General features: G+C 36.7%; 1 protein-coding gene across 5 annotated transcripts in view; it reads left to right on the forward strand.

The window, feature by feature from the left end:
• Window positions 1-21235, forward strand: part of LOC110442266 (brother of CDO-like) — a 192213-nt gene that overhangs the window by 129593 nt on the left and 41385 nt on the right. For all 5 annotated transcript variants that reach the window (XM_021485781.1, XM_021485780.1, XM_021485778.1 and 2 more), the window contains one exon: window positions 905-1061. In XM_021485781.1, coding sequence (XP_021341456.1) covers window positions 983-1061 — 79 coding nt within the window. In that variant the 5' untranslated portion in view covers window positions 905-982. The remainder of the gene's footprint in view (window positions 1-904; window positions 1062-21235) is intronic.

The raw sequence follows: 21235 nt of genomic DNA on the forward strand, positions 1-21235 counted from the left end.
TTGGACAACCATTTGTTGTCTACTGATGGGTTTACTTAGATTGTGACTTGGACAACCATTTGTTGTCTACTGATGGGTTTACTTAGATTGTGACTTGGACAACCATTTGTTGTCTACTGATGGGTTTACTTAGATTGTGACTTGGACAACCATTTGTTGTCTACTGATGGGTTTACTTAGATTGTGACTTGGACAACCATTTGTTGTCTACTGATGGGTTTACTTAGATTGTGACTTGGACAACCATTTGTTGTCTACTGATGGGTTTACTTAGATTGTGACTTGGACAACCATTTGTTGTCTACTGATGGGTTTACTTAGATTGTGACTTGGACAACCATTTGTTGTCTACTGATGGGTTTACTTAGATTGTGACTTGGACAACCATTTGTTGTCTACTGATGGGTTTACTTAGATTGTGACTTGGACAACCATTTGTTGTCTACTGATGGGTTTACTTAGATTGTGACTTGGACAACCATTTGTTGTCTACTGATGGGTTTACTTAGATTGTGACTTGGACAACCATTTGTTGTCTACTGATGGGTTTACTTAGATTGTGACTTGGACAACCATTTGTTGTCTACTGATGGGTTTACTTAGATTGTGACTTGGACAACCATTTGTTGTCTACTGATGGGTTTACTTAGATTGTGACTTGGACAACCATTTGTTGTCTACTGATGGGTTTACTTAGATTGTGACTTGTGGACAACCATTTGTTGTCTACTGATGGGTTTATTTAGATTGTGACTTGTGGACAACCATTTGTTGTCTATACTGATGGGTTGATTTAGATTGTGACTTGGACAACCATTTGTTGTCTACTGATGGGTTTACTTAGATTGGTGATTTCAGAATCCTGTGACGTGGACTTATTGTTTGCTATTTTTGCTTGTTTCAGACTGCCAGTAAAATCGTGAGGCACTGGTTCAATGTGGGAAGCCCTGGCCGCGGGGGTCCGTGCTCTTCATGAACAAACATGAACCATTGGAGCACGAACAACATGAGGATAGGACAATGCCTTTATCTCCTGGCCGTGCTTACCTTTTCCATAGCAGGTAGGTCACATGACTGTTTCAGCCAATGGCAAGACAAATCCTTTGAATATCCAACATGAAGTTGATCAGAGTGACTGTTTCAGCTAATCACTAGAGGGGGTGAGAAATCGAGTGAACAACAACTGCACTTCAGCCATTTAACTAATCATACGTAGATACATGGATTATCAGCAGTTTTGTAGAATATAGATAATTCTCACAGACACTATTTCATATTACAAGAAGCAGTTTATCAAACTGTGTTAAACAACACCTTTTTAAATTCTTGACACTTTCGCCAGTAGATAACAACAATTGGGAAAAGTTTTTGATAACCTTTGAAAATTAATTATAATTTGCCTTCCTGATAAACAGTCTAGAAATTTATTTAATTTGCCGTCAAAGTTCCGGGATGTGAAAACACAGATAAACAAAATTCCTGTTTGAAATCGGATCAGTTGGGCCAGTTATTTTCCAACCATCCACATACATGTACACCATAAGTTTGTGTTAGGGAGAAAAAAAGGAAGAAAAACGACACTGACTCCGGAAAAATATATTGCCCATCAGATTGGATAAAACCTATCATTAGTTACGCTCAGGCTAGGTGAGCGGGGAGGTACACCAGTGTATATACTACAGGAAGTAGGGGCATTGTTAGGGATCCTCTAATTAGAATTTACTCACCATATTAAACAAAGCTTATCAACCATGTGTGACTCAGGGATACAGCCAATCCTAGCTAGGGTTCATTTAAATCACCTATTTCTCCAGTTTTGACTGTCAAGTTTGGTAGATTTACTAATTTATTTGTGGAGGTTTGCAGCTGGTTTAAAGATAAGGACTGCTCCCTTGATAAGGAGAATCAGTGTTGGTATGAAGGCCAGTTAATCACTGTCAGGTGGTGAGGGGGCCAGTCATTATTTCACATGATGTACATATTTATATTGTGAAGTTTCTCGTGATCTATTGGATAAAAACACAGAAGTGGGTTAAGAAGTACAATGGTGTCAATAAGTTTATAATGTGAGGTAAACTGCTAAGATTAATGATGTTTTACAGTGTACTTATATATAATTAAGGCTTGAACAGACTCCACCCAAAACTAAAACTACAATGCAGTGGGGGCTGGGTGAGTTCTATAAGGAAATAAAAATGAATAAGAATAAAAAGAACATTGTTTTAAAAATTCTTGTAGCTTTTTAAACAAATATAGGTACCATAAGTATTATCTTTATATACCTGAGAATATATAGTTTGTTAAAGTAATCGTTAAAAAAAATGGAATTCAATGAGATTTTTTAAATTCCAAAACGTACTATATTCAAATAATTAAGAAGTAACAGAAATGCATGAACTTCAGAATTTGATGGAAATTGAAACAAAACATTTTATCCAACAGAGCAGAGAGGTAGATTTTAACTGTGTTTATAAAAATTGGCCAAAATGATATTAGTGTTGGTCAAAAATACAGGGATGGCTGAGGAGACGGGAAACCTGTTTTTTGTGTCTAACAGACTCTAGGTTTGGTGGGTGGAGGATGTACTCTACAGGCCGGGGGTCCATTGGGGGGTCACCACTAGGCCGGGGGTCCATTGGGGGGTCACCACTTCTATTGTCAGGTGTGTAACCCGATTAATTTCTTCTGATTCTCCGGGATTATTTTTTTCAACTTTATCACTTGACTTTGCATTCAGTCTTTACAAAGTTACAAATAAATTATCAATAGTTATAAAACAGAATGTAAACTTATAATTTCATTGTTTGTTTTTAAGCTGGCTTCTTTATAATAACAATGATATTTTTTTTTATAAAACTCCTCTTTTATCTCATTCACCCCTGAAGACACATTTGAACTCTTCCACTTCAAATGTTGGAATATAGTTTATTATGAAATTTCAGGGGTGAATGAGTTGTGGGGGTGAAAATAGCCTGAAATTATTGCTGGAATAGGATGAATAATAAAAATTGTTCATAAGTGCAAAAACTGTACCAGTCTTTTTTAATCTAAAGACGTTTTAATTACATGTAGAAAAACGATCTTAAATGAGTCTATTTTTATTGTTGTTAATGAGACGTTCTAATTACATTCTTTAATGCAAAACAAAGTTTTTAAATTCCCACTCGGAATGTGTAGGCTTATGGTCCGGTCTGTTTTTGCTGTCTGGTACTCATGACTGAAGTATTATAAGGAAGGCTCGGAACTATCAGAAATATATTAATTATAATTTTGTATCTCAGAAATATGATTGCAGGATGTGATATCCACATTACAAATGCCATATTTCAGAAATATATCGCAAAATCTAGATTTCTATCGGAAAAGATGGAAACCTGGTCTGAAATAAGCCATGCGCTCTTGTTTTATGTACATTGCCACTGCGTAAGTGGTTTGGTACGGCAGGTTCTGTGTGGTGAGAAGTTTTCGTTGCAAGATATTTGAGAAAACCTTTATCAACATTTCAATATTTTTGACATGTTATTAAAATAAACCCAAGAAAAAATATGAATTATGTGACATATATTAGGATTAGTTGTGAGCTGGCTATTTTTATTATTTTATTCGTGTTTGCCATCTCTTACAATCCCACACTCAATGTTTTATAGAACGGTACCATTAACATCAAGAGTCAATGTTCAGATGAACTGCGATTCTGTCCCATTTAAGCTGTCTTTCTTTTACCTTCGTTATCTCTTCGATGTTATTTTTTATTTGTTTATTTTTTCTTTCCATTATTGTTCTTAATTTTTCGTTTGTCACAATTTTTCTGGTTTTTTTCTTCTTTCATCAATTTCCTTTTGAATAATTATAGAAATCTTTCATCAATTTCATTTTGAATAATTATAGAAATATTTCATCAAACAGTTTGGAGAGACAAAAGCATGATTGATGATTTTCATAATGTCCAACACTTTTGTTCTTGGCTTCTGTTGGGATTCTGCCCGCTATCAGTGTCATACTCGAAGCCAGCCCCAAACACCTGATAATAAAAACATAAAAACCTTTTTCCCTGAAAGATAATATAGTACAATGTGATTAAACCGCTGTTGTCACAACTTGGCTGTCTTCAAACAAGGGGACATGAAGCGCCGACACTCCATTATTATAAAATTGGGAAATTCTCTCCTTCATTTCAAGTCTTGCATCTGATTTCATTTTTATCTTTGGTGGAGAGAAATGATTTATATGTTTTCGTGAGAGGTGTGCCAGTGTTACTACAGCAGAGGCCATGTTCTTCCTTCACTTTCAAACTTTGCATATTTTTTTTTATTTTTTTTGGATCTAATATATGAAAACTGTTGGTACATTAACTCTTCGTTCTTAATACCGATCGTTTTGAACCCTGACAAGTGGAGCTGTTGTCTACATAGGGACTGTTTAAAGTCTGAGTAAACTACAATAGGAGATGTATGTAGATGTTAGCTGTAGACTGACAAGGCTTGTAGCCCGAGTCCCAGAGCTATTTATTTACTTCTGTATCAGATGGTTTCTCATTACATTCACTTAATAAAATACTACCATCTTGCCACAACAGGGTTTTTCATGGCTTTTTGAAACAAGGTGAAAAAAATGGACTGGACCTCTGCGGTGTGTAATGTGATTGAAAATGTAAAAACTTTGTTAACTACATATTTTTGACATAATGGCAGAGTGGGATTGGGTGTTTTTAAGGTGTGTTTCACCCTGCCTCTACTCCTGTATCGCTCCTGCCACATATGTCCCTACTTCAATCTGTTCGTTATTGCTGTGGTCAGCCATGTTTCCCAGCATGCCTTTCTTGATACACATATTGTACAGAGGTAGAGGAGTCTAAAGTGAAGATCAGAGTCGAGATAAAGACAATATTTATGTACTTTTTATTCTAAGTTGGTGTGGCTCAACTTGAAAACCAGCAATTTTTTTGTTATATGCATGTTTGAGGCCTGACTATTACAATCTTGAACTCAAAATTTTCTTCAAAAAGTTTTTGGAGTTATTTTTTCCTATTTTTTCTGACAGGTTAAGTTTGAAGGAAGGATAAGATTGTTCAGTGTTAACACGGCCTATCTCTGTAAAATATGATTTTGTGAATATCAAATTTTATTATCCTTGATAATGTTATATTTGATGGGAAACACACACATCTATCAGGGGATTTGAGAAATACAGAATTAACATCTGTTTTGAGTTAAAATGAATTGACTTGAAACCAAATAAAATTGATAGAAAACTACCTTTTTCCTGTCTCATATTCTATTTTTGAATTTTTCTGAAAATCAATTATTAAATGGACATTTATTGCTAGTAATTTCTGATATAAATAGATTTTATAATGGCATGGTAAAATAGCAACTAGGGCGAAGAATTCTGGTTTTTACGAAGCCATGTCTAAGAATGTGTGGAGTTTATGATAGAGCAAGTTATGTAATAGTTAGAGGCTGAAGTTTTAGTGATATTTTTAACATCAATTGATGAGCAAATTGGCCTGTCGAGACAGTAAATGAAAATAAAACTTTTATAGAAGACGCAATCTTGTCAATACATAACAAGTTTCCTGTTTACCCTTGAAAGTTTGATATGGCATTTATTAGGTAAATCTTATGCTTTTAACGATTTTCAAATCAGGGATCTATGTTACATACATGCTTGAGATCATCTGAGATCCACTTCACTGACATGTTTAAAATTGTCAGATCTATTACAAAAAAATGTTTGTAACAATCTGAGATCTATTTCACAACTCACCTGCTCATAACTTTCTGAGATTTACTATGTATGTACTTTACAGACACACTTATAACAGTTATATCTATTTCACACACATGCTTGTAACTTTCTGAGATTTACTATGTACTTTACAGACACACTTATAACAGACAGATTTATTTCACATACATGCTTGTGACTATCTGAGATCTATTTATTTTCATGCTTGTAAACAACTGAGATCTACTTCACTTGAATGCTTGTAAGGATCTGACAGATGTCATATACAGGTTTATAAAGACATGCACACAAAATGCAGAGATATTTATAGATGAACGAGCTAAATTATATTGTATACATATTAATGAATGGTTGAAGGAGTGGAACACGATTCAGACGTGTATAAAAGATCCGCCATCAGTCCTGGTAAATCACTGTGACACGTTTGCCTATATATGACAGAAGGCATTTGTCTTGTGTAAACTGGACGAACTTGCCTTGATATCATGTGACGATGACATTTTCAGGTAATTTATAGGCAGGCCAATGACGGTGAGGTGATGATTTACTGCGATCCTGTAACATATAAAGTGACATCATTAATGGGCACTCTTCAGTAAAACGTCTCAAAATGTCTGAACGGTGTGCAAATGATGTGAAATAGCATTTAATATTTATCAGGGAGCTTCTCCATCGTTATGACATGCGCAGCCATTACTGTCAACTGAACAGAGAAAAATATGTGTCCAAGTGGGATATTTGTCATAAGATCCGTGGCTCCATAGCGATAGTATTTGTACTGTTGTCACCAGGTGGCTGCTCAGCCTTCTTTATTAATTCTATCATCCTTTCCCCTTCATTTATTTGTCACTGTATTTGTATCATTTGTCTTGTTTACTTGTTACGATCTACGATCATCGGATCATCGCACCACATCGGTGATATTCTGTCATTGACTAAAACAACAGTGTGCATTTAAACAGACTAAAAGAAATTTGATGAACCTTGACAAACTCCTTACCTTAAATCCGTTAAGAGTGAAAATGTTCACGTGTTGAAATGTTCTCACGCATATTGACTTGTTCAGCTGATCCGAGTGCGGAAATGATTTTTTTTTAACATTTCTTTCATCTACATAACCGATAAATAAATATTAATGTGTGGATATTTTTGCGCTAATATTCAGAAATCAATACTATCAAGAGACGTCCCCTTGATCTGCATTCGAAAATTGTTTAAATGGTTAGAATTGTGTTTTTTCATTGCTGTTCTTAAAATACGACTGGGGTGTGACGTCTTCAAGGTGTCAACTCTGATTCACTTACGTAGGGCAGGATTTGTGTGAAAATTTGTGTATTTTTTGTTATATGGACCAAATTAAATTCACAGGAAATTAATATTCTAGCCTCAAAAAGGGGAGTTACTCTCAATTGTAAATGTTGTAGCGGACCAATGTTCAAGTGACATCATATTCATCATTGCGTTTTCGGGGACAGAAATGTTACATCATGCTGGAACACACCCTATCATTAGCACTGTCAGTGCGGCTAGTTAAACTGATGTACGACAATCTGGTGGATACAGTAACGGACTTCTACCCCAACATGTCAATGACACATATAAAATTTCATCATTATTATAATTCGAAATTGTTCCCACTGTCAGAGTTTCATTGAGCCCTAGAGTCACATATAAGATTTCATTCTTCAATATATAATTTGGATTGTTTTCAAAACAGTTGCTAAACAAAATGTATAACACTGCGTATTTGGTTTCATCTGTGGGTATAATTTTAAATTGTATAAAAACTGGACGTTATGAGATAAATTTGTGCGTGGTATATATTAGCGATAAAACGTAGTCATATTAAACACAACAGCTATTTTTCCATTTGAGATCTATTTAAGGTTAGTTTTATGACGATCATTTAGAACGAGTTTTATGACTTGTATAGCATTACAAATGTGATGCAAAAATCATTTAATATGCAGCTATTAAAATGTAGCACTATAACAAAATACATATATACATTCTGTTTTGTTACCTAGTTACAGTTATTTCTTCTCCCATAACGCATTTCCACACACCATAAATCGCGATCTTGTCAACGAGTGAGACTGCCAGTGATGCAGGTCATGCACACACATGTGCACCTGAAGACAACTTAACCTTGAAGGAGAGAACTATTTTGTCGGAGAACAAAGACTTGCTTTGATGTACGGCCCAGTGACGGAGTAGTTGTTGATTCCTCTCTGTATAACTTACATATAGCATGCAGCCGTGCACCATAACACCAACGAGGGGATCGCTTTCTACATTTCCATGTCAGTTATTGTTTGGATGAGTGAGATTAGCTCGGATACATGTAATGTTTTTTAAGTGGGGAGTGTTGTTTTTACAAGTAGGTGTGAGGAGATTTAAATATGTGTAGAAAAAACTGTATTATTTTACCAGTGTTTTTAGCTCAAATGGAAAAGTCCTCACAAACAGTTTGATTTTAAAATATTTGAAATATTTGAGTCTTTATAAAGTATCTTTATTTCTGGATTTGACCTAGTTCTGTACACAAGGGATGGGCTTATTTCCAAACATGACCTAATTCTGTTCCCATTCTGCTCATTACAAAGCATCAATTTATTACTGATATGGTAAATATGCCAAACCAGTAACTGTCCTTGTCGAACTCTGATTCAGTTGAAACAGCAAAGACATCTTCTGCATTGAAAACTACGAATTGTATTCACTGTTACTGCTTTGTCGTCAAGGACACCTGAAATCATAGGTCAGGGGTCAGGAGGTGAGATTGGGGAGACATGTTTATGTGAGGGACTTGACATGTCCTGGTAAGATACATATGCGTAAGTGTAAGCCGCGGCGTTGAATGTTAATTGGGGGAAGTGACGGTTATAACTACACTACATGTGAAGTGTAAAGACATGTCGGACATAGCAGAGTTATCTCCCCCTGACAAGTTATGTCTCAAACATATGACCGACTGATCTTACAGTTATGGGCTAGAATCCCTCACAATAGATATATCTTCCTGATAGATTTAATCATAATCTTTTTTAAATATTCAAAGGGATGTCAGATGATATGAAGAAAATAAGTGACAGTGAAAGTACAGCAGTTATCCGTTTATTTTGATGTAACCTTCCTATTGGAGTCCCATTGAGAGGTGTACCCTGTATTACTGTAGAGTGTAGGAGTATGTATGTCAGGGTCCCATTGAAAGGTGTACCCTGTATTACTGTAGAGTGTAGGAGTATGGATGTTAGGGTCCCATTGAGAGGGGTACCCTGTATTACTGTAGAGGGTAGGAGAATGTATGTTAGGGTCCCATTGAGAGGTGTACCCTGTATTACTGAAGAGTGTAGGAGTATGGATGTTAGGGTCCCATTGAGAGGGGTACCCTGTATTACTGTAGAGGGTAGGAGAATGTATGTTAGGGTCCCATTGAGAGGTGTACCCTGTATTACAGTTGTAGTGTAGGAGTATGTATGTTAGGGTCCCATTGAAAGGAGTACCCTGTATTACTGTAGAGTGTAGGAGTATGTATGCTAGGGTCCCATTGAGAGGTGTACCCTGTATTACTGTAGAGAGTAGGAGTATGGATGTTAGGGTCCCATTGAGAGGGGTACCCTGTATTACTGTAGAGGGTAGGAGAATGTATGTTAGGGTCCCATTGAGAGGTGTACCCTGTATTACAGTTGTAGTGTAGGAGTATGTATGTTAGGGTCCCATTGAGAGGAGTACCCTGTATTACTGTAGAGTGTAGGAGTATGAATTTTAGGGTCCCATTGAGAGGTGTACCCTGTATTACAGTTGTAGTGTAGGAGTATGTATGTTAGGGTCCCATTGAAAGGTGTACCCTGTATTACTGTAGAGTGTAGGAGGATGTATGTTAGGGTCCCATTGAGAGGGGTACCCTGTATTACTGTAGAGGGTAGGAGAATGTATGTTAGGGTCCCATTGAGAGGTGTACCCTGTATTACTGAAGAGTGTAGGAGTATGGATGTTAGGGTCCCATTGAGAGGTGTACCCTGTATTACAGTTGTAGTGTAGGAGTATGTATGTTAGGGTCCCATTGAAAGGAGTACCCTGTATTACTGTAGAGTGTAGGAGTATGAATGTTAGGGTCCCATTGAGAGGTGTACCCTGTATTACTGTAGAGAGTAGGAGTATGGATGTTAGGGTCCCATTGAGAGGCGTACCCTGTATTACTGTAGAGTGTAGGAGTATGAATGTTAGGGTCCCATTGAGAGGTGTACCCTGTATTACAGTTGTAGTGTAGGATTATGTATGTTAGGGTCCCATTGAGAGGTGTACCCTTTATTACTGTAGAGTGTAGGAGTATGTATGTTAGGGTCCCGTAGAGAGGTGTACCCTGTATTACTGTAGAGTGTAGGGGTATGTATGTCAGGGTCCCATTGAGAGGTGTACCCTGTATTACTGAAGAGTGTAGGAGTATGGATGTTAGGGTCCCATTGAGAGGTGTCCCCTGTATTACTGTAGAGTGTAGGAGTATGGATGTTAGGGTCCCATTGAGAGGCGTACCCTGTATTACTGTAGAGTGTAGGAGTATGTATGTATGTCAGGGTCCCATTGAGAGGTGTACCCTGTATTACTGAAGAGTGTAGGAGTATGGATGTTAGGGTCCCATTGAGAGGTGTCCCCTGTATTACTGTAGAGTGTAGGAGTATGTATGTATGTTAGGGTCCCATTGAGAGGTGTACCCTTTATTACTGTAGAGTGTAGGAGTATGTATGTTAGGGGCCCATTGAGAGGTGTACCCTGTATTACTGTAGAGCGTAGGAGTATGTATGTTAGGGTCCCATTGAGAGGGGTACCCTGTATTACTGTAGAGGGTAGGAGAATGTATGTTAGGGTCCCATTGAGAGGTGTACCCTGTATTACTGTAGAGTGTAGGAGTATGTATGTTAGGGTCCCATTGAGAGGTGATTACTCAGTTGAGTTCCTTGGTTACAGACTCTGTACCAGTCAGCCACATCCCTATAGCTTCATGCTAATGATACTCTTGGCTATATCTGTCTCAGTGGGGGACACAAACACTCCCTAGGAATTGTACTCCACTGTTTCTACTTGTCTACCATATCCTGTGATAGTCAGGGACAAATCTCTACTGTATTCTAATATCTTATGGACCTGATTTACAAATAATGAATATCATTTTTATCATTTTGGTATGAGAAATGCTTCTACCTGTTGGACTCGCCTACCCTAGCTGCCCCTGGTTCATTTCAGGTCCAGCCTATCCTCTAAATCTGCCCCTGTACTGGTTGATGGTATCTTAGCTACCCCTGTTTAGGACAGTGCTAGCCTTCACCTTCCTACTCCTATTTAGGACAGTCTTTATAGGACAGTGTTAGTCTTAACCTTCCTACTCCTGTTTAGGACAGTGCTAGCCTTCAACTTCCTACTCCTGTTTAGGACAGTGCTAGCCTTCAACTTCCTACTCCTGTTTAGGACAGTGCTAGCCTTCACCTTCCTACTCCAGTTTAGGACAGTACTAGCCTTCACCTTCCTACTCCTGTTTAGGACAGAGCTAGTCTTAACCTTCCTATCCCTTTATAGGACAGTGCTAGCCTAACCTGGTACCCTGTTTAGGACAGAGACTATCCTAACCTTTATAGCTGGTTTGGGGTAGTCTACCCTATGTAGCTAGTTGTGCTGGTTTAGGACAGTGCTAGGCTACCCCTACAACAGGACATACATAAGCTCCACTGGGGTGTGGGGAAGCTATAGTTCCAGCCATTCCGCAATGTTTACTGGGGTCCTGGAATGAAAAAGTCATTTACGGAGGGTGTTCCCCACACAGTGTGTAACAGGGGACTTCCTACATCAGGCGAACAGTGTTCCTCAGTGCAAACATGCATCACTTTTTGTCTGTTACAGATTGTTCAGAATGTTGAGAGAAAACAACTCTGTAACACATTTTTTTCCCATGAAACAGCTCATCATAATCCTGTTTGTTTAGAAAGCAGAAGCTACATATTGTATTAACAGACTTTAAAGTGAATTACGATCAGAACTTTAGGCTTGGGTCTCAACCAGGGCAGAGTAATCAATTTCAAATACAATTTTGTGATTTGAAATATATTGGAACAGAATCTTAAAAATTTACGGTGTTTTGGAAGTCTGTTTTTTCTGATATATATACTGAAAGTTTGAATTTACAAAAGAAGATCAAAAAATTCAAAAAAGAAACCACAACATATAGGTGGGTCATTACTCATGATGTAGTTTACGTATATTCCGCTGATCATCCTAACTTCCCCAGGATAAGATGTTGGATTAGGCCACTTCAAAGAAATGGAGCAGTCCATTAGATAAAAAAGGTGTTTTTTTAAAACTCTAAAAATAAGTTTGATTTTTGTGGGGTATCAGATGTGTTTTCTATAGAATGTAGTGAAGAGATACGCGGGTAATTACCTCAAACTATCTTTCAAAATATCTCGAGGTCAAACGCGGCTACCTGGACGCCAAGTCCGGGGTGCTCAGCTACCTAAACACCTCGTATGAATGGCCTACGACCATTAAAGAAATGATTTATTAGAAGCCGTTATAGCCGTTCTTAGGACATCAGTGTGGAAGTCGTCAGATATATATTTGATCGGGTCATTTGCATATGATTCACATGAGCGTGTCACTGTTGGAAGCACCAAACATATACACATACAACGTCCAGGAAAAAGAAAGAGAGCCTTTTAACTGTGAATAGACCATTAGACTTCACGCAAGAGTAATCTCCCTTTGACAAAATCTTTTCTACCATTTCTGTTTGATCTAATTCCTATTCTAAATTGCCAAATGTTTGGAATAATTGGTCATATTCTCATCTCGAAATCTCAACAACAGGTTTTAAAAAAGCATTTTACAGATATTCCTCTTGAGTTTACATAGCTTTTCTTTGTTGCAACGTCCAAATGTTTTCCACTGTGTTAACTTCCTATTTATCATCTATTAATAGGTTTGATGGATTGTTCCTTGGTTTGACATTAAGAGCCACCACATGGTTTTATCCATGTAGAATTGTACTTAGATACAAATATTTATATTAAACACTTTGACCCTTTGCATCAATTTCAAAGCAGAGTGACGCTAATACTGTAATATTCATGATTAAGTACCAACTGTAAAATCTCCGAATTCTCTCTGCCATATTTTGTACCTATTAAGTAATGATTGGGTGCCTTTAGCCCTAAACGGGATGACAGATATCCCGACTGATACGGAGAAATGAGGTTTCTGGGGGAGATAACTCTAATCTTTAAGTGAGGTGACATACATTTAACATGTAAACAAGATCAGACAACGATTTATCTTCGTTGATTAGATATCAGAAGTAAAACTTATCATTAGGCTTTCTGGAAAATCACTGTTTACCAGGACTGTTTTGCTCCAGTTTATTTTCCACCTTTTTTGCCCTCAATAATGCGGGTGAGTTTATCATTACAGCCAACATCAGTAACTATCATATACATCATTATTACTGTAAATGTGGAGGGCGAAATTAACACTGGGCGAAAATTAATTTCATGGGCGTAGGGCGAAAGGTTGACTGCCACAAGCACTGCTAAATATTAATTTTCTATACCGTGATAATACCTTACACTGGAAAACAATTCTTAATTGATAACCATTGGCAACAATGAGTTGGCAGACGACTCCATACCCACCAACTGTTTCTCTGTGTCAGTAGACGACCAGAACTTCCTTTTACGATCAGCTGCCAGTGCTCCCCTGATCCTACGATCCGTCTGTCTTACCTGTTTCTCTATATTAAAGGATTTCTTTGCCGGTATTGTTCCCCTATTTTTAGTTTTTACCCCAAATCTGTTTAGAAAAGACTCCCACCTGCTGTCTGACGGGCTTCAGGTGTTCCCAAGGTGGATTTACCTGACGGGCCTCAGGTGTTCCCAAGGTGGATTTATCTGATGGGCCTCAGGTGTTCCCAAGGTGGATTTATCTGACGGGCCTCAGTCGTTCTCAAGGTGGATTTACCTGACGGGCTTCAGGTGTTCCCAAGGTGGATTTACCTGACGGGCCTCAGGTGTTCCCAAGGTGGATTTAATGACAAGTTTGATTTATTGTTGGAAAGATTTTTCATTGAACTCTCAATGAAAGATACAATTTTTCAGGACAAAATCACCCCCTAAATCCTTTGTATATCTTAAAACACTTGAATTCAATTTTTCTTTCTAGAATAATAATGAATCAGGTAATTTTGCAAGCTAACAAGACTTTGTACTGTAAGTTTTGCACTTATCTGATAGTGGTGCTCAGGATCCAGTTTTGAAAGATTTGTCAACTTGTTTAACAAATAGGTAGAATGCATGAAAATACGATAATGGAATAACGTTGGCAGTGTGGACAAGTCTTTTTGGGGGGAGGTAAGAAACATCAATTTACATGTGGTTCCTGTAACTTAAAATCCATGCCATGCATGCATGCCCGCACGACCACGTGCCATGTCCCCCCTCCTCTCCCCCCTCCTCTCCCCCCTCCTCCCGCCATCTTACAGCCAACTTGTCAGATCCATATGTTGTGAAACTGATGTAGAAATGAAAAATACACGTGGACCTGTTGATATTTTTCAATGCCAAATTGTTAATTACATATAACCTACGCTGGCAGATCTATAATCTATTTCTGTCTGACACAGATCTATGATCTATTTCTGTCTGACACAGACCTATGATCTATTTCTGTCCGACCCAGATCTATGATCTATTTCTGGCCGACACAGATCTATGATCTATTTCTATCCGACACATATCTATGATTTATTTCTGTGTCACACAGATCTATGATTTATTTCTGTCTGACACAGATCTATGAGCCATTTCTGTCCGACACAGATCTAGGATCTATTTCTGTCTGACACAGATCTATGCTCTATTTCTGTCTGACACAGATCTATGAGCCATTTCTGTCCGACACAGATCTATAATCTATTTTTTGTCTGACACAGATCTATGATCTATTTTTGTCTGACACAGATCTATGATCTAGTTCTGTCTGACACAGATCTATGATCTGGGGGGGTCTGACACAGATCTATGATCTGGGGGGGTCTGACACAGATCTATGATCTGGGGGGGTCTGACACAGATCTATGATCTAGTTCTGTCCGACACAGATCTATGATCTATTTCTGTCTGACACAGATCTATGAATTATTGCGTAGACAAATGCCAAAAACAGATCAGTTAAAATATGTTAAAGAAAATGGCTGGGCTCATAATGAGAAATCCTAATGGCTGTGTTTAATGGCTAAAGTGTTTATTATATTGGCATGTTAACTCATTCACCCCTACACATTTAAACTGGACTTGACCAGTCTTTGATTTGGTAAGGTTCAAATGTGACTTTAGGGGTGAATGGGTTAACAGGTCTCTGTAGACAACATTTACTTAAAAAAAAACAAATATTGTTTTGAAAAAAGAATTATTCATTTTAAGGAAATCAAGCATATCTTTTAAAAAAGGTTAATTGGTTGACATTTTGCATAGAAGCTTGGTTATACAGTTTATTAAGGCCAAAATTCTATTATGTTTTTCTTTTATAAAACAACAAAGAAATAGACTATAAATGATGTTTTATATTTGTAGTTAATTCAAAAGCTGTTAGATTTTATTTGTTTCGTCTATAAAAGAGTTCAGTAAAAAAATTGCTACTGTTTTTTTGCAAGTGATAACTAAAATGTCATTGCTTGTAATATCTATGCTCAAAACATAAAACGTTCAGTAAAACCCAGCTCATATAAATAGGGTGTCTCCAGGAATTCATTATAATGATCAGTTTTCTTGCTCTTTTATGCTAAGATGCTTGGAAATGGATTACGGTTATTACTGTATATTTCAGTTTACCACAGCCTCAGTGGTTAGACTTCCGTAGATCAGATAAACTAACATCTTAAATCTCACACCACTTTCTCTAGTCCAACAGAATCTCACACCTGACACAACTCAGTATTGTTTAGCACCAACTGTACTCCAAACCTTTCGGTATTGTCCAGGCAAGGGACTAGCCAGGTTTACGGTGCAGCAAAACTCATTTCCAAAACAATACTTTTTTTTTAAAGTTAAAAGGATTATTTTTTCTCTTCCAAAGAGGAAATACATCTTATTACACTTTTCAAATGTTTTATTTTTCTAAATGTCTGAAATTTGCCAGATTTGAGCTAAGCGTACCAGTGTATCCGTGGTTACCTTCCCGAGGGAGTACAGATTACCATAAAAGAGTGCAGAATTTTGACAGAATCCATGTTACATAAAAACAAGATGGTGGCATCGAGTATGGCCTAGGTGAGATACACCTAGACTCTCCAACGACTTCTCTGTTTCAAATCTTGTCAATAAAAATACGAACGGCATGGAAGTTTATCTCTTATTTCATAACTTATATATTTGTGGGTTTTAATCAGATATGGTATGATGTATTTGCTTGTGTTTGTGTGGTCCGGGAGATTTAAAGTCTGATGCTGAAGTTTTACGATGGGCCTCTCTTATCGCTTAACAATGAGGAGGAAATTGTAACACCCTGTGGCCTACCTAGAAAAAACTTACTCAAAAATACAAAATTGGGTCTTCAACACATATTTTGTTTCATAGTCAACGGTTTTTGAAACGTTTTCAACATTTGAGCGTTTTGATTGCAGATCTTTGAACTCTGCTAACAGTGGTGTATGTATCTATTTATACTACAGATACTGCAGATATTCAATTACCATAAAGTTGTTATGATGTTTTTATACGGCATGATTTTGACGTTTAATGTCTAACATAAATTTGATAAATGTTTTGACTCAGAAACGTACATCAGCATGTTAGATCGGGTTTAGATTACACCAGCAAGATATTAAATGTTAACGAAACCAAGTTAGTTCTAAATTCAAATGATACATGTATAAGACTCATTTAATTTAATTTGGACACATTTATAATGTCCAGTGGAGCTTACAAAATTTGAATTATTTTCTGTTGTCAGGGTCTAGTTTACACAGAGTGTACCTTACTGTGATATATTTCAGGGATGCTATCTAAAAAAAGATGAGATTTACATGACCTTAGTCTTCAGCATTTAAAATCTCCACAAGGTTTTGTAATTTCAAAGTAGATCATGAAATCTACAGCAATAGGCTGTCCTAAATCAAGGTCATGCTAGATCTATTTATAGAACCGGGAAGGTCACAGGTTAACTGTCAGTATGTAACAGGATATTGTATTAAATAACTGACAATGTAGACAGAATTTCGACTGAAACAAAAAGGAAATTGGATAAATTATTTCGTGACTTTGTCAGATTACGTTGTGGGAGAAATATGTCTGGGGTCGAGTTAGGAGATCTCCGAGGGTACTGTGTTATAACGATCAATCAGAGAGGAAAGTTACAGGGTTTTCTATCGTATTGTTTTCTGGCGAAATCACAAAAGTATCGTACAATTCTCTCTATTAGAAATGGTGTCTGTTAATTAAGTGTTGGTATCAGATTCTCATTTCATTCATGGTCACTGAAACTCTTTAAACACATGATAAATATGACACATACATTTAATGGGAGAGAAATTATCCTCTTGAAGCTTGTTTTTTGTAGTTATACTGTATTTAAAAGTTGGCAAATATCTATTAGCCTATATCATTACATCTCAAAGGAAGGTTATTGACAGAAATAACCAGAAAAGTGCCTAAAACACTAAAAATTCTTTATTTTCTTGTGCAGATATTTTAATAGAAATTTTAGTAGGAAAAAAATGTATGGTATCAAATGTTTCTTGTGTGAAAAAATGCATTGATACTGAGGAAATTTTATGATATATTTACCGCAAATAAAAAATATCTCGAGACACCAACTGGATCAAAATAGAAACATGCCTTGTCTTAACTCCAACATTAAGAAACTGTTTGTGTTTTTAGATGCTATTCGCTAGCCGAATGTGAGTGCAATTACTTTCATTGAAGCAGCCAAGTGTTTTTTCACCTGGAGTGCATGTATTGAAGATTTACAACTAGATAAACTGAGTTTAAACTTTTTCTCCTGATGTTGTAAACCCTAGACTGGGTAATAGAACCCTCCTGATTGCTAAGCCAGCACTGCCAACACCACGAATCCTTACATAACGTCAGATTTATTTTGCGAAGTCATAATTACATTGGTATTCAATATCCTGTCCTACAATCTTAAGCAGTATTTGAGTAGAGATAGCGGCTCTGGGGATATTTATATAGGAAATTTGATAAATAGTGCGGTCCGAAAACCAATTTGTCTCTATCAAGACTACAATAATTACTGCAAGTTAATAGCAGATTTATTTTCGTCAAATTAAAGTTGGAATATTTTCTATTTATGGCATTTAATATTTTAAAGTAGCAGAGCCTATACATGTATTGATCTGTTTATCACAAGGTCAGTCTGAGGGGGGTAAATTTTGTCGGGAGGTCAAAGGTCATACAATCTTATGAGTTCAGTCGTGGGTACCTTAATTTACCTCTGGATCGATGTTTTGTTCATAAACAAATTTAGTCTGTCATTCTCTATTTTTCTTTCCAAATTTATATGAGTATTACAATTGTCATATCTATCATATTCCTTAACTTATGGAAGTTGTTTTGAAATCAAGAACAAATTTGTTTGTATTTTGACTTTGATCGAAATGAAAATAACTCATTTTACATAGCATGTGGATAATGAGAGTATAGATACATGTTGGTCTGTGTGTTACACACTGTTTTACAGGATATTTAGACCAAAATTGTAAGAAAATACAAATAGATGTCCTCATATCTTACATTCTTACAGTTTTGTAAGATCTAAACTAAACTCAAAAACACAGATTCGAAATTCTTGAAAATATTTTGCCTCAAATCAAATCAGAACAAAATTCAACATAAACTTGATGTGCCGTTGTCATCCTATTTCTGAAATAGTTATTTTGTTTCCATGACGACACATTATAGCCGTTTTGTTGGTGGGTGCGGTTGTTACCAATTATCCATCTATGAAGTAGAAGTGTAGGAGAAAGATGTATTAATAACAAAATGGTGGGCAGATTTGATGGTGTAGATCAGTAACGATCCACATGTCTGTAGTCGTGGAGACAGAATCCTATTAATCTTACTTGTATTCTACACTACAATCTGAAGCAGCCATTTTTCCTTACACAAACACATGTTCTATGGGCTGTCATTAGTTCCACAGTAAGAACGTCCTGCGAACTCTTCAAGTCGTGGAGGAGCATAAGTGCATGCCTTCCTTTCCGCTCCCCGTTTAGATCCATTTTCTGGCCTGGTGTAATCTGGTTTGACTTTAAAACCCATTTATGCTGGGTCCCTCATATAGAAATGTGTAGGTTAGAGAGGTTCTGCGGCTCTCAGGGTTCAACGTGATTTATTAGTTAATATTTCATATGGCCTGGATACATTTCCCATTTACTTACTCACTGTGGGTTTTAGGGTTCAGCCCGGAGTGAGGCTCCCTTTTAACCCAGAGGTCTGCTTTCAGGAGAGCAGCAACACTTAAATAGATATTAGTCCTTCATGAAAACTCCTCTGCCAGCTTTGAAGTAGGGAGCTGGGGTATGGCAATGGGTAGGAGATGAAAAGATCGCTATTCGATGGACCACGGAAAATATACTTACAGAGGGAGCTCTATCAGCTGTAAATGACTTTTAGATGGAGTTGGTTTTGATAAAAAGGTCGTGATTTTTCCTCAGAACTATCTGCTCGTTCCCAACAGAGAATGGCAGTTATTTCTTCAGATTCTAGCATTGTTCCTTCTCAAATACTGTTGTACAAAGATTTTCTTCTTTTACAAAAATAACAGATTTTCACTTTTTTCAGATTTTTCTCTTCTTTTTTTCTTTTAGGTCAGCTTGGGACATTCTCCAAATGATTAAAAAAAAAAAGTTGAATTAAAACCCAAATATTCTTAATGAAATTCCCATTTTTTTTAGAAATGTAAGTTATGACAAAACACCTTTGTTTGACCAATACTGATGTTAGGTCTGTTGGATGTTTATTTTTACCTGTAGATTATTTTTTATCTTACTATTGAAATTTTATTTCAGTTAGAGTACTAGATACTTCAAAACTGTACATTGATTATGACAGAGCTTGACTGTCAACCAAACCTGATGGCAGTAATGTTAGATATTCGGGAATCTACCTGTAGAATGTTTGATTTTACCTTTGGAATTTGATTTGACATGGGTTAGAGATTTTTGGTTTAACTTTCTGACCTCTGTGATAAGCTGTCGTTTTACTGTCATTGTCTGACACTGACAGACTCCAAACATTTAGGTGCAGGGTGTGTTGTTAGGTCAGTGAAATGTCACTCCCCGAACACAGCGAATTGTTGAATAACATGAAAAAAGGGCTATGTGTTGTATAAAAAATACCGTGAAATTATTTTTTATTAAATTTCACTATCATTGCACATTACTCATTATGTGTGACAATATAGACAGTGAATTTGATTCCTAATTTGTACGTTTCACACGGGCAGAAAGGCTTATTCAAATTTCTTATGATTATAAGTATTGTACTTTTCATGCAAAGTTTTTTTATTATATAAAGTTTAAAAGGAAATGTTTTCACTTGGTCTTTTCATGTAATTCTGAAACAAATCTGGGTGTTGCTATGGTAAGTGATGACCTGGAAACCAAGCTAGGTCAAAGGTCACAGAATGACATCACATTTAATACTCAAACATTTACATCAGTATGTGTCAATCACATGTATTTATCATATTAGGAAACAGAATTTCTGTCTTAGTACGGTCAGTCATGTCAAACTTGTCAATTCTAGTAGATGTTCAGCTAGGAATATTAGTTTTCCCGATTCAAATTTTTTATGGAAAAAAATATTTTCATTTCTTAACAACTGCATGCAGAATTGTGACTGCTTAATTTTGTTTTAACTTATAAAACTTCAACCTCTGGCTTTACTAATAAAGTAAAATTATATCTATGAACAGAGTAATATGTGACATTCAAAAGTTGGATCTGCTCACACCATTAAATTTCTACCCTTAAACTTCTGAAGAAACCAAACCAAAGAGAGAAAAAACAAGAATGATTTAAATGAATCAACTCAAAATGACATAAACTTTCAGTCATTTTGTAAATTGCTTCAATTTCATTATCAAAAGCTACACAACTCGAAAATAAGATTTGATGAATCAAATTTCACCAGGAATTTCTATCTGGGATAGCGTGTGCTGCTCATGATGTAATTTCCATGTTGCGATCTCGTCTCTTGCTTCTCGTGGAATCTGGGGAGGAATCTTGGGAGGAATCGTATAGCGGGGGCATTATAACACACTTACATAAAAGTTCAAATTTACGACTGCTCAACAACGTTTTCGCTGACTGAATCCAATCTCATAGGATTGGGGCGGAGGCTTTGCCTGCAGCACAGTGCACATGTTTGTTTTTAGGCCACGAGCATTCAACAACATTCCCGGGGTAGAGGGGGACGAGGGGGAC

The sequence above is a fragment of the Mizuhopecten yessoensis genome, unplaced genomic scaffold (assembly GCF_002113885.1).
Source record: "Mizuhopecten yessoensis strain PY_sf001 unplaced genomic scaffold, ASM211388v2 scaffold716241, whole genome shotgun sequence".
Lineage (NCBI taxonomy): Eukaryota > Metazoa > Mollusca > Bivalvia > Pectinida > Pectinidae > Mizuhopecten > Mizuhopecten yessoensis.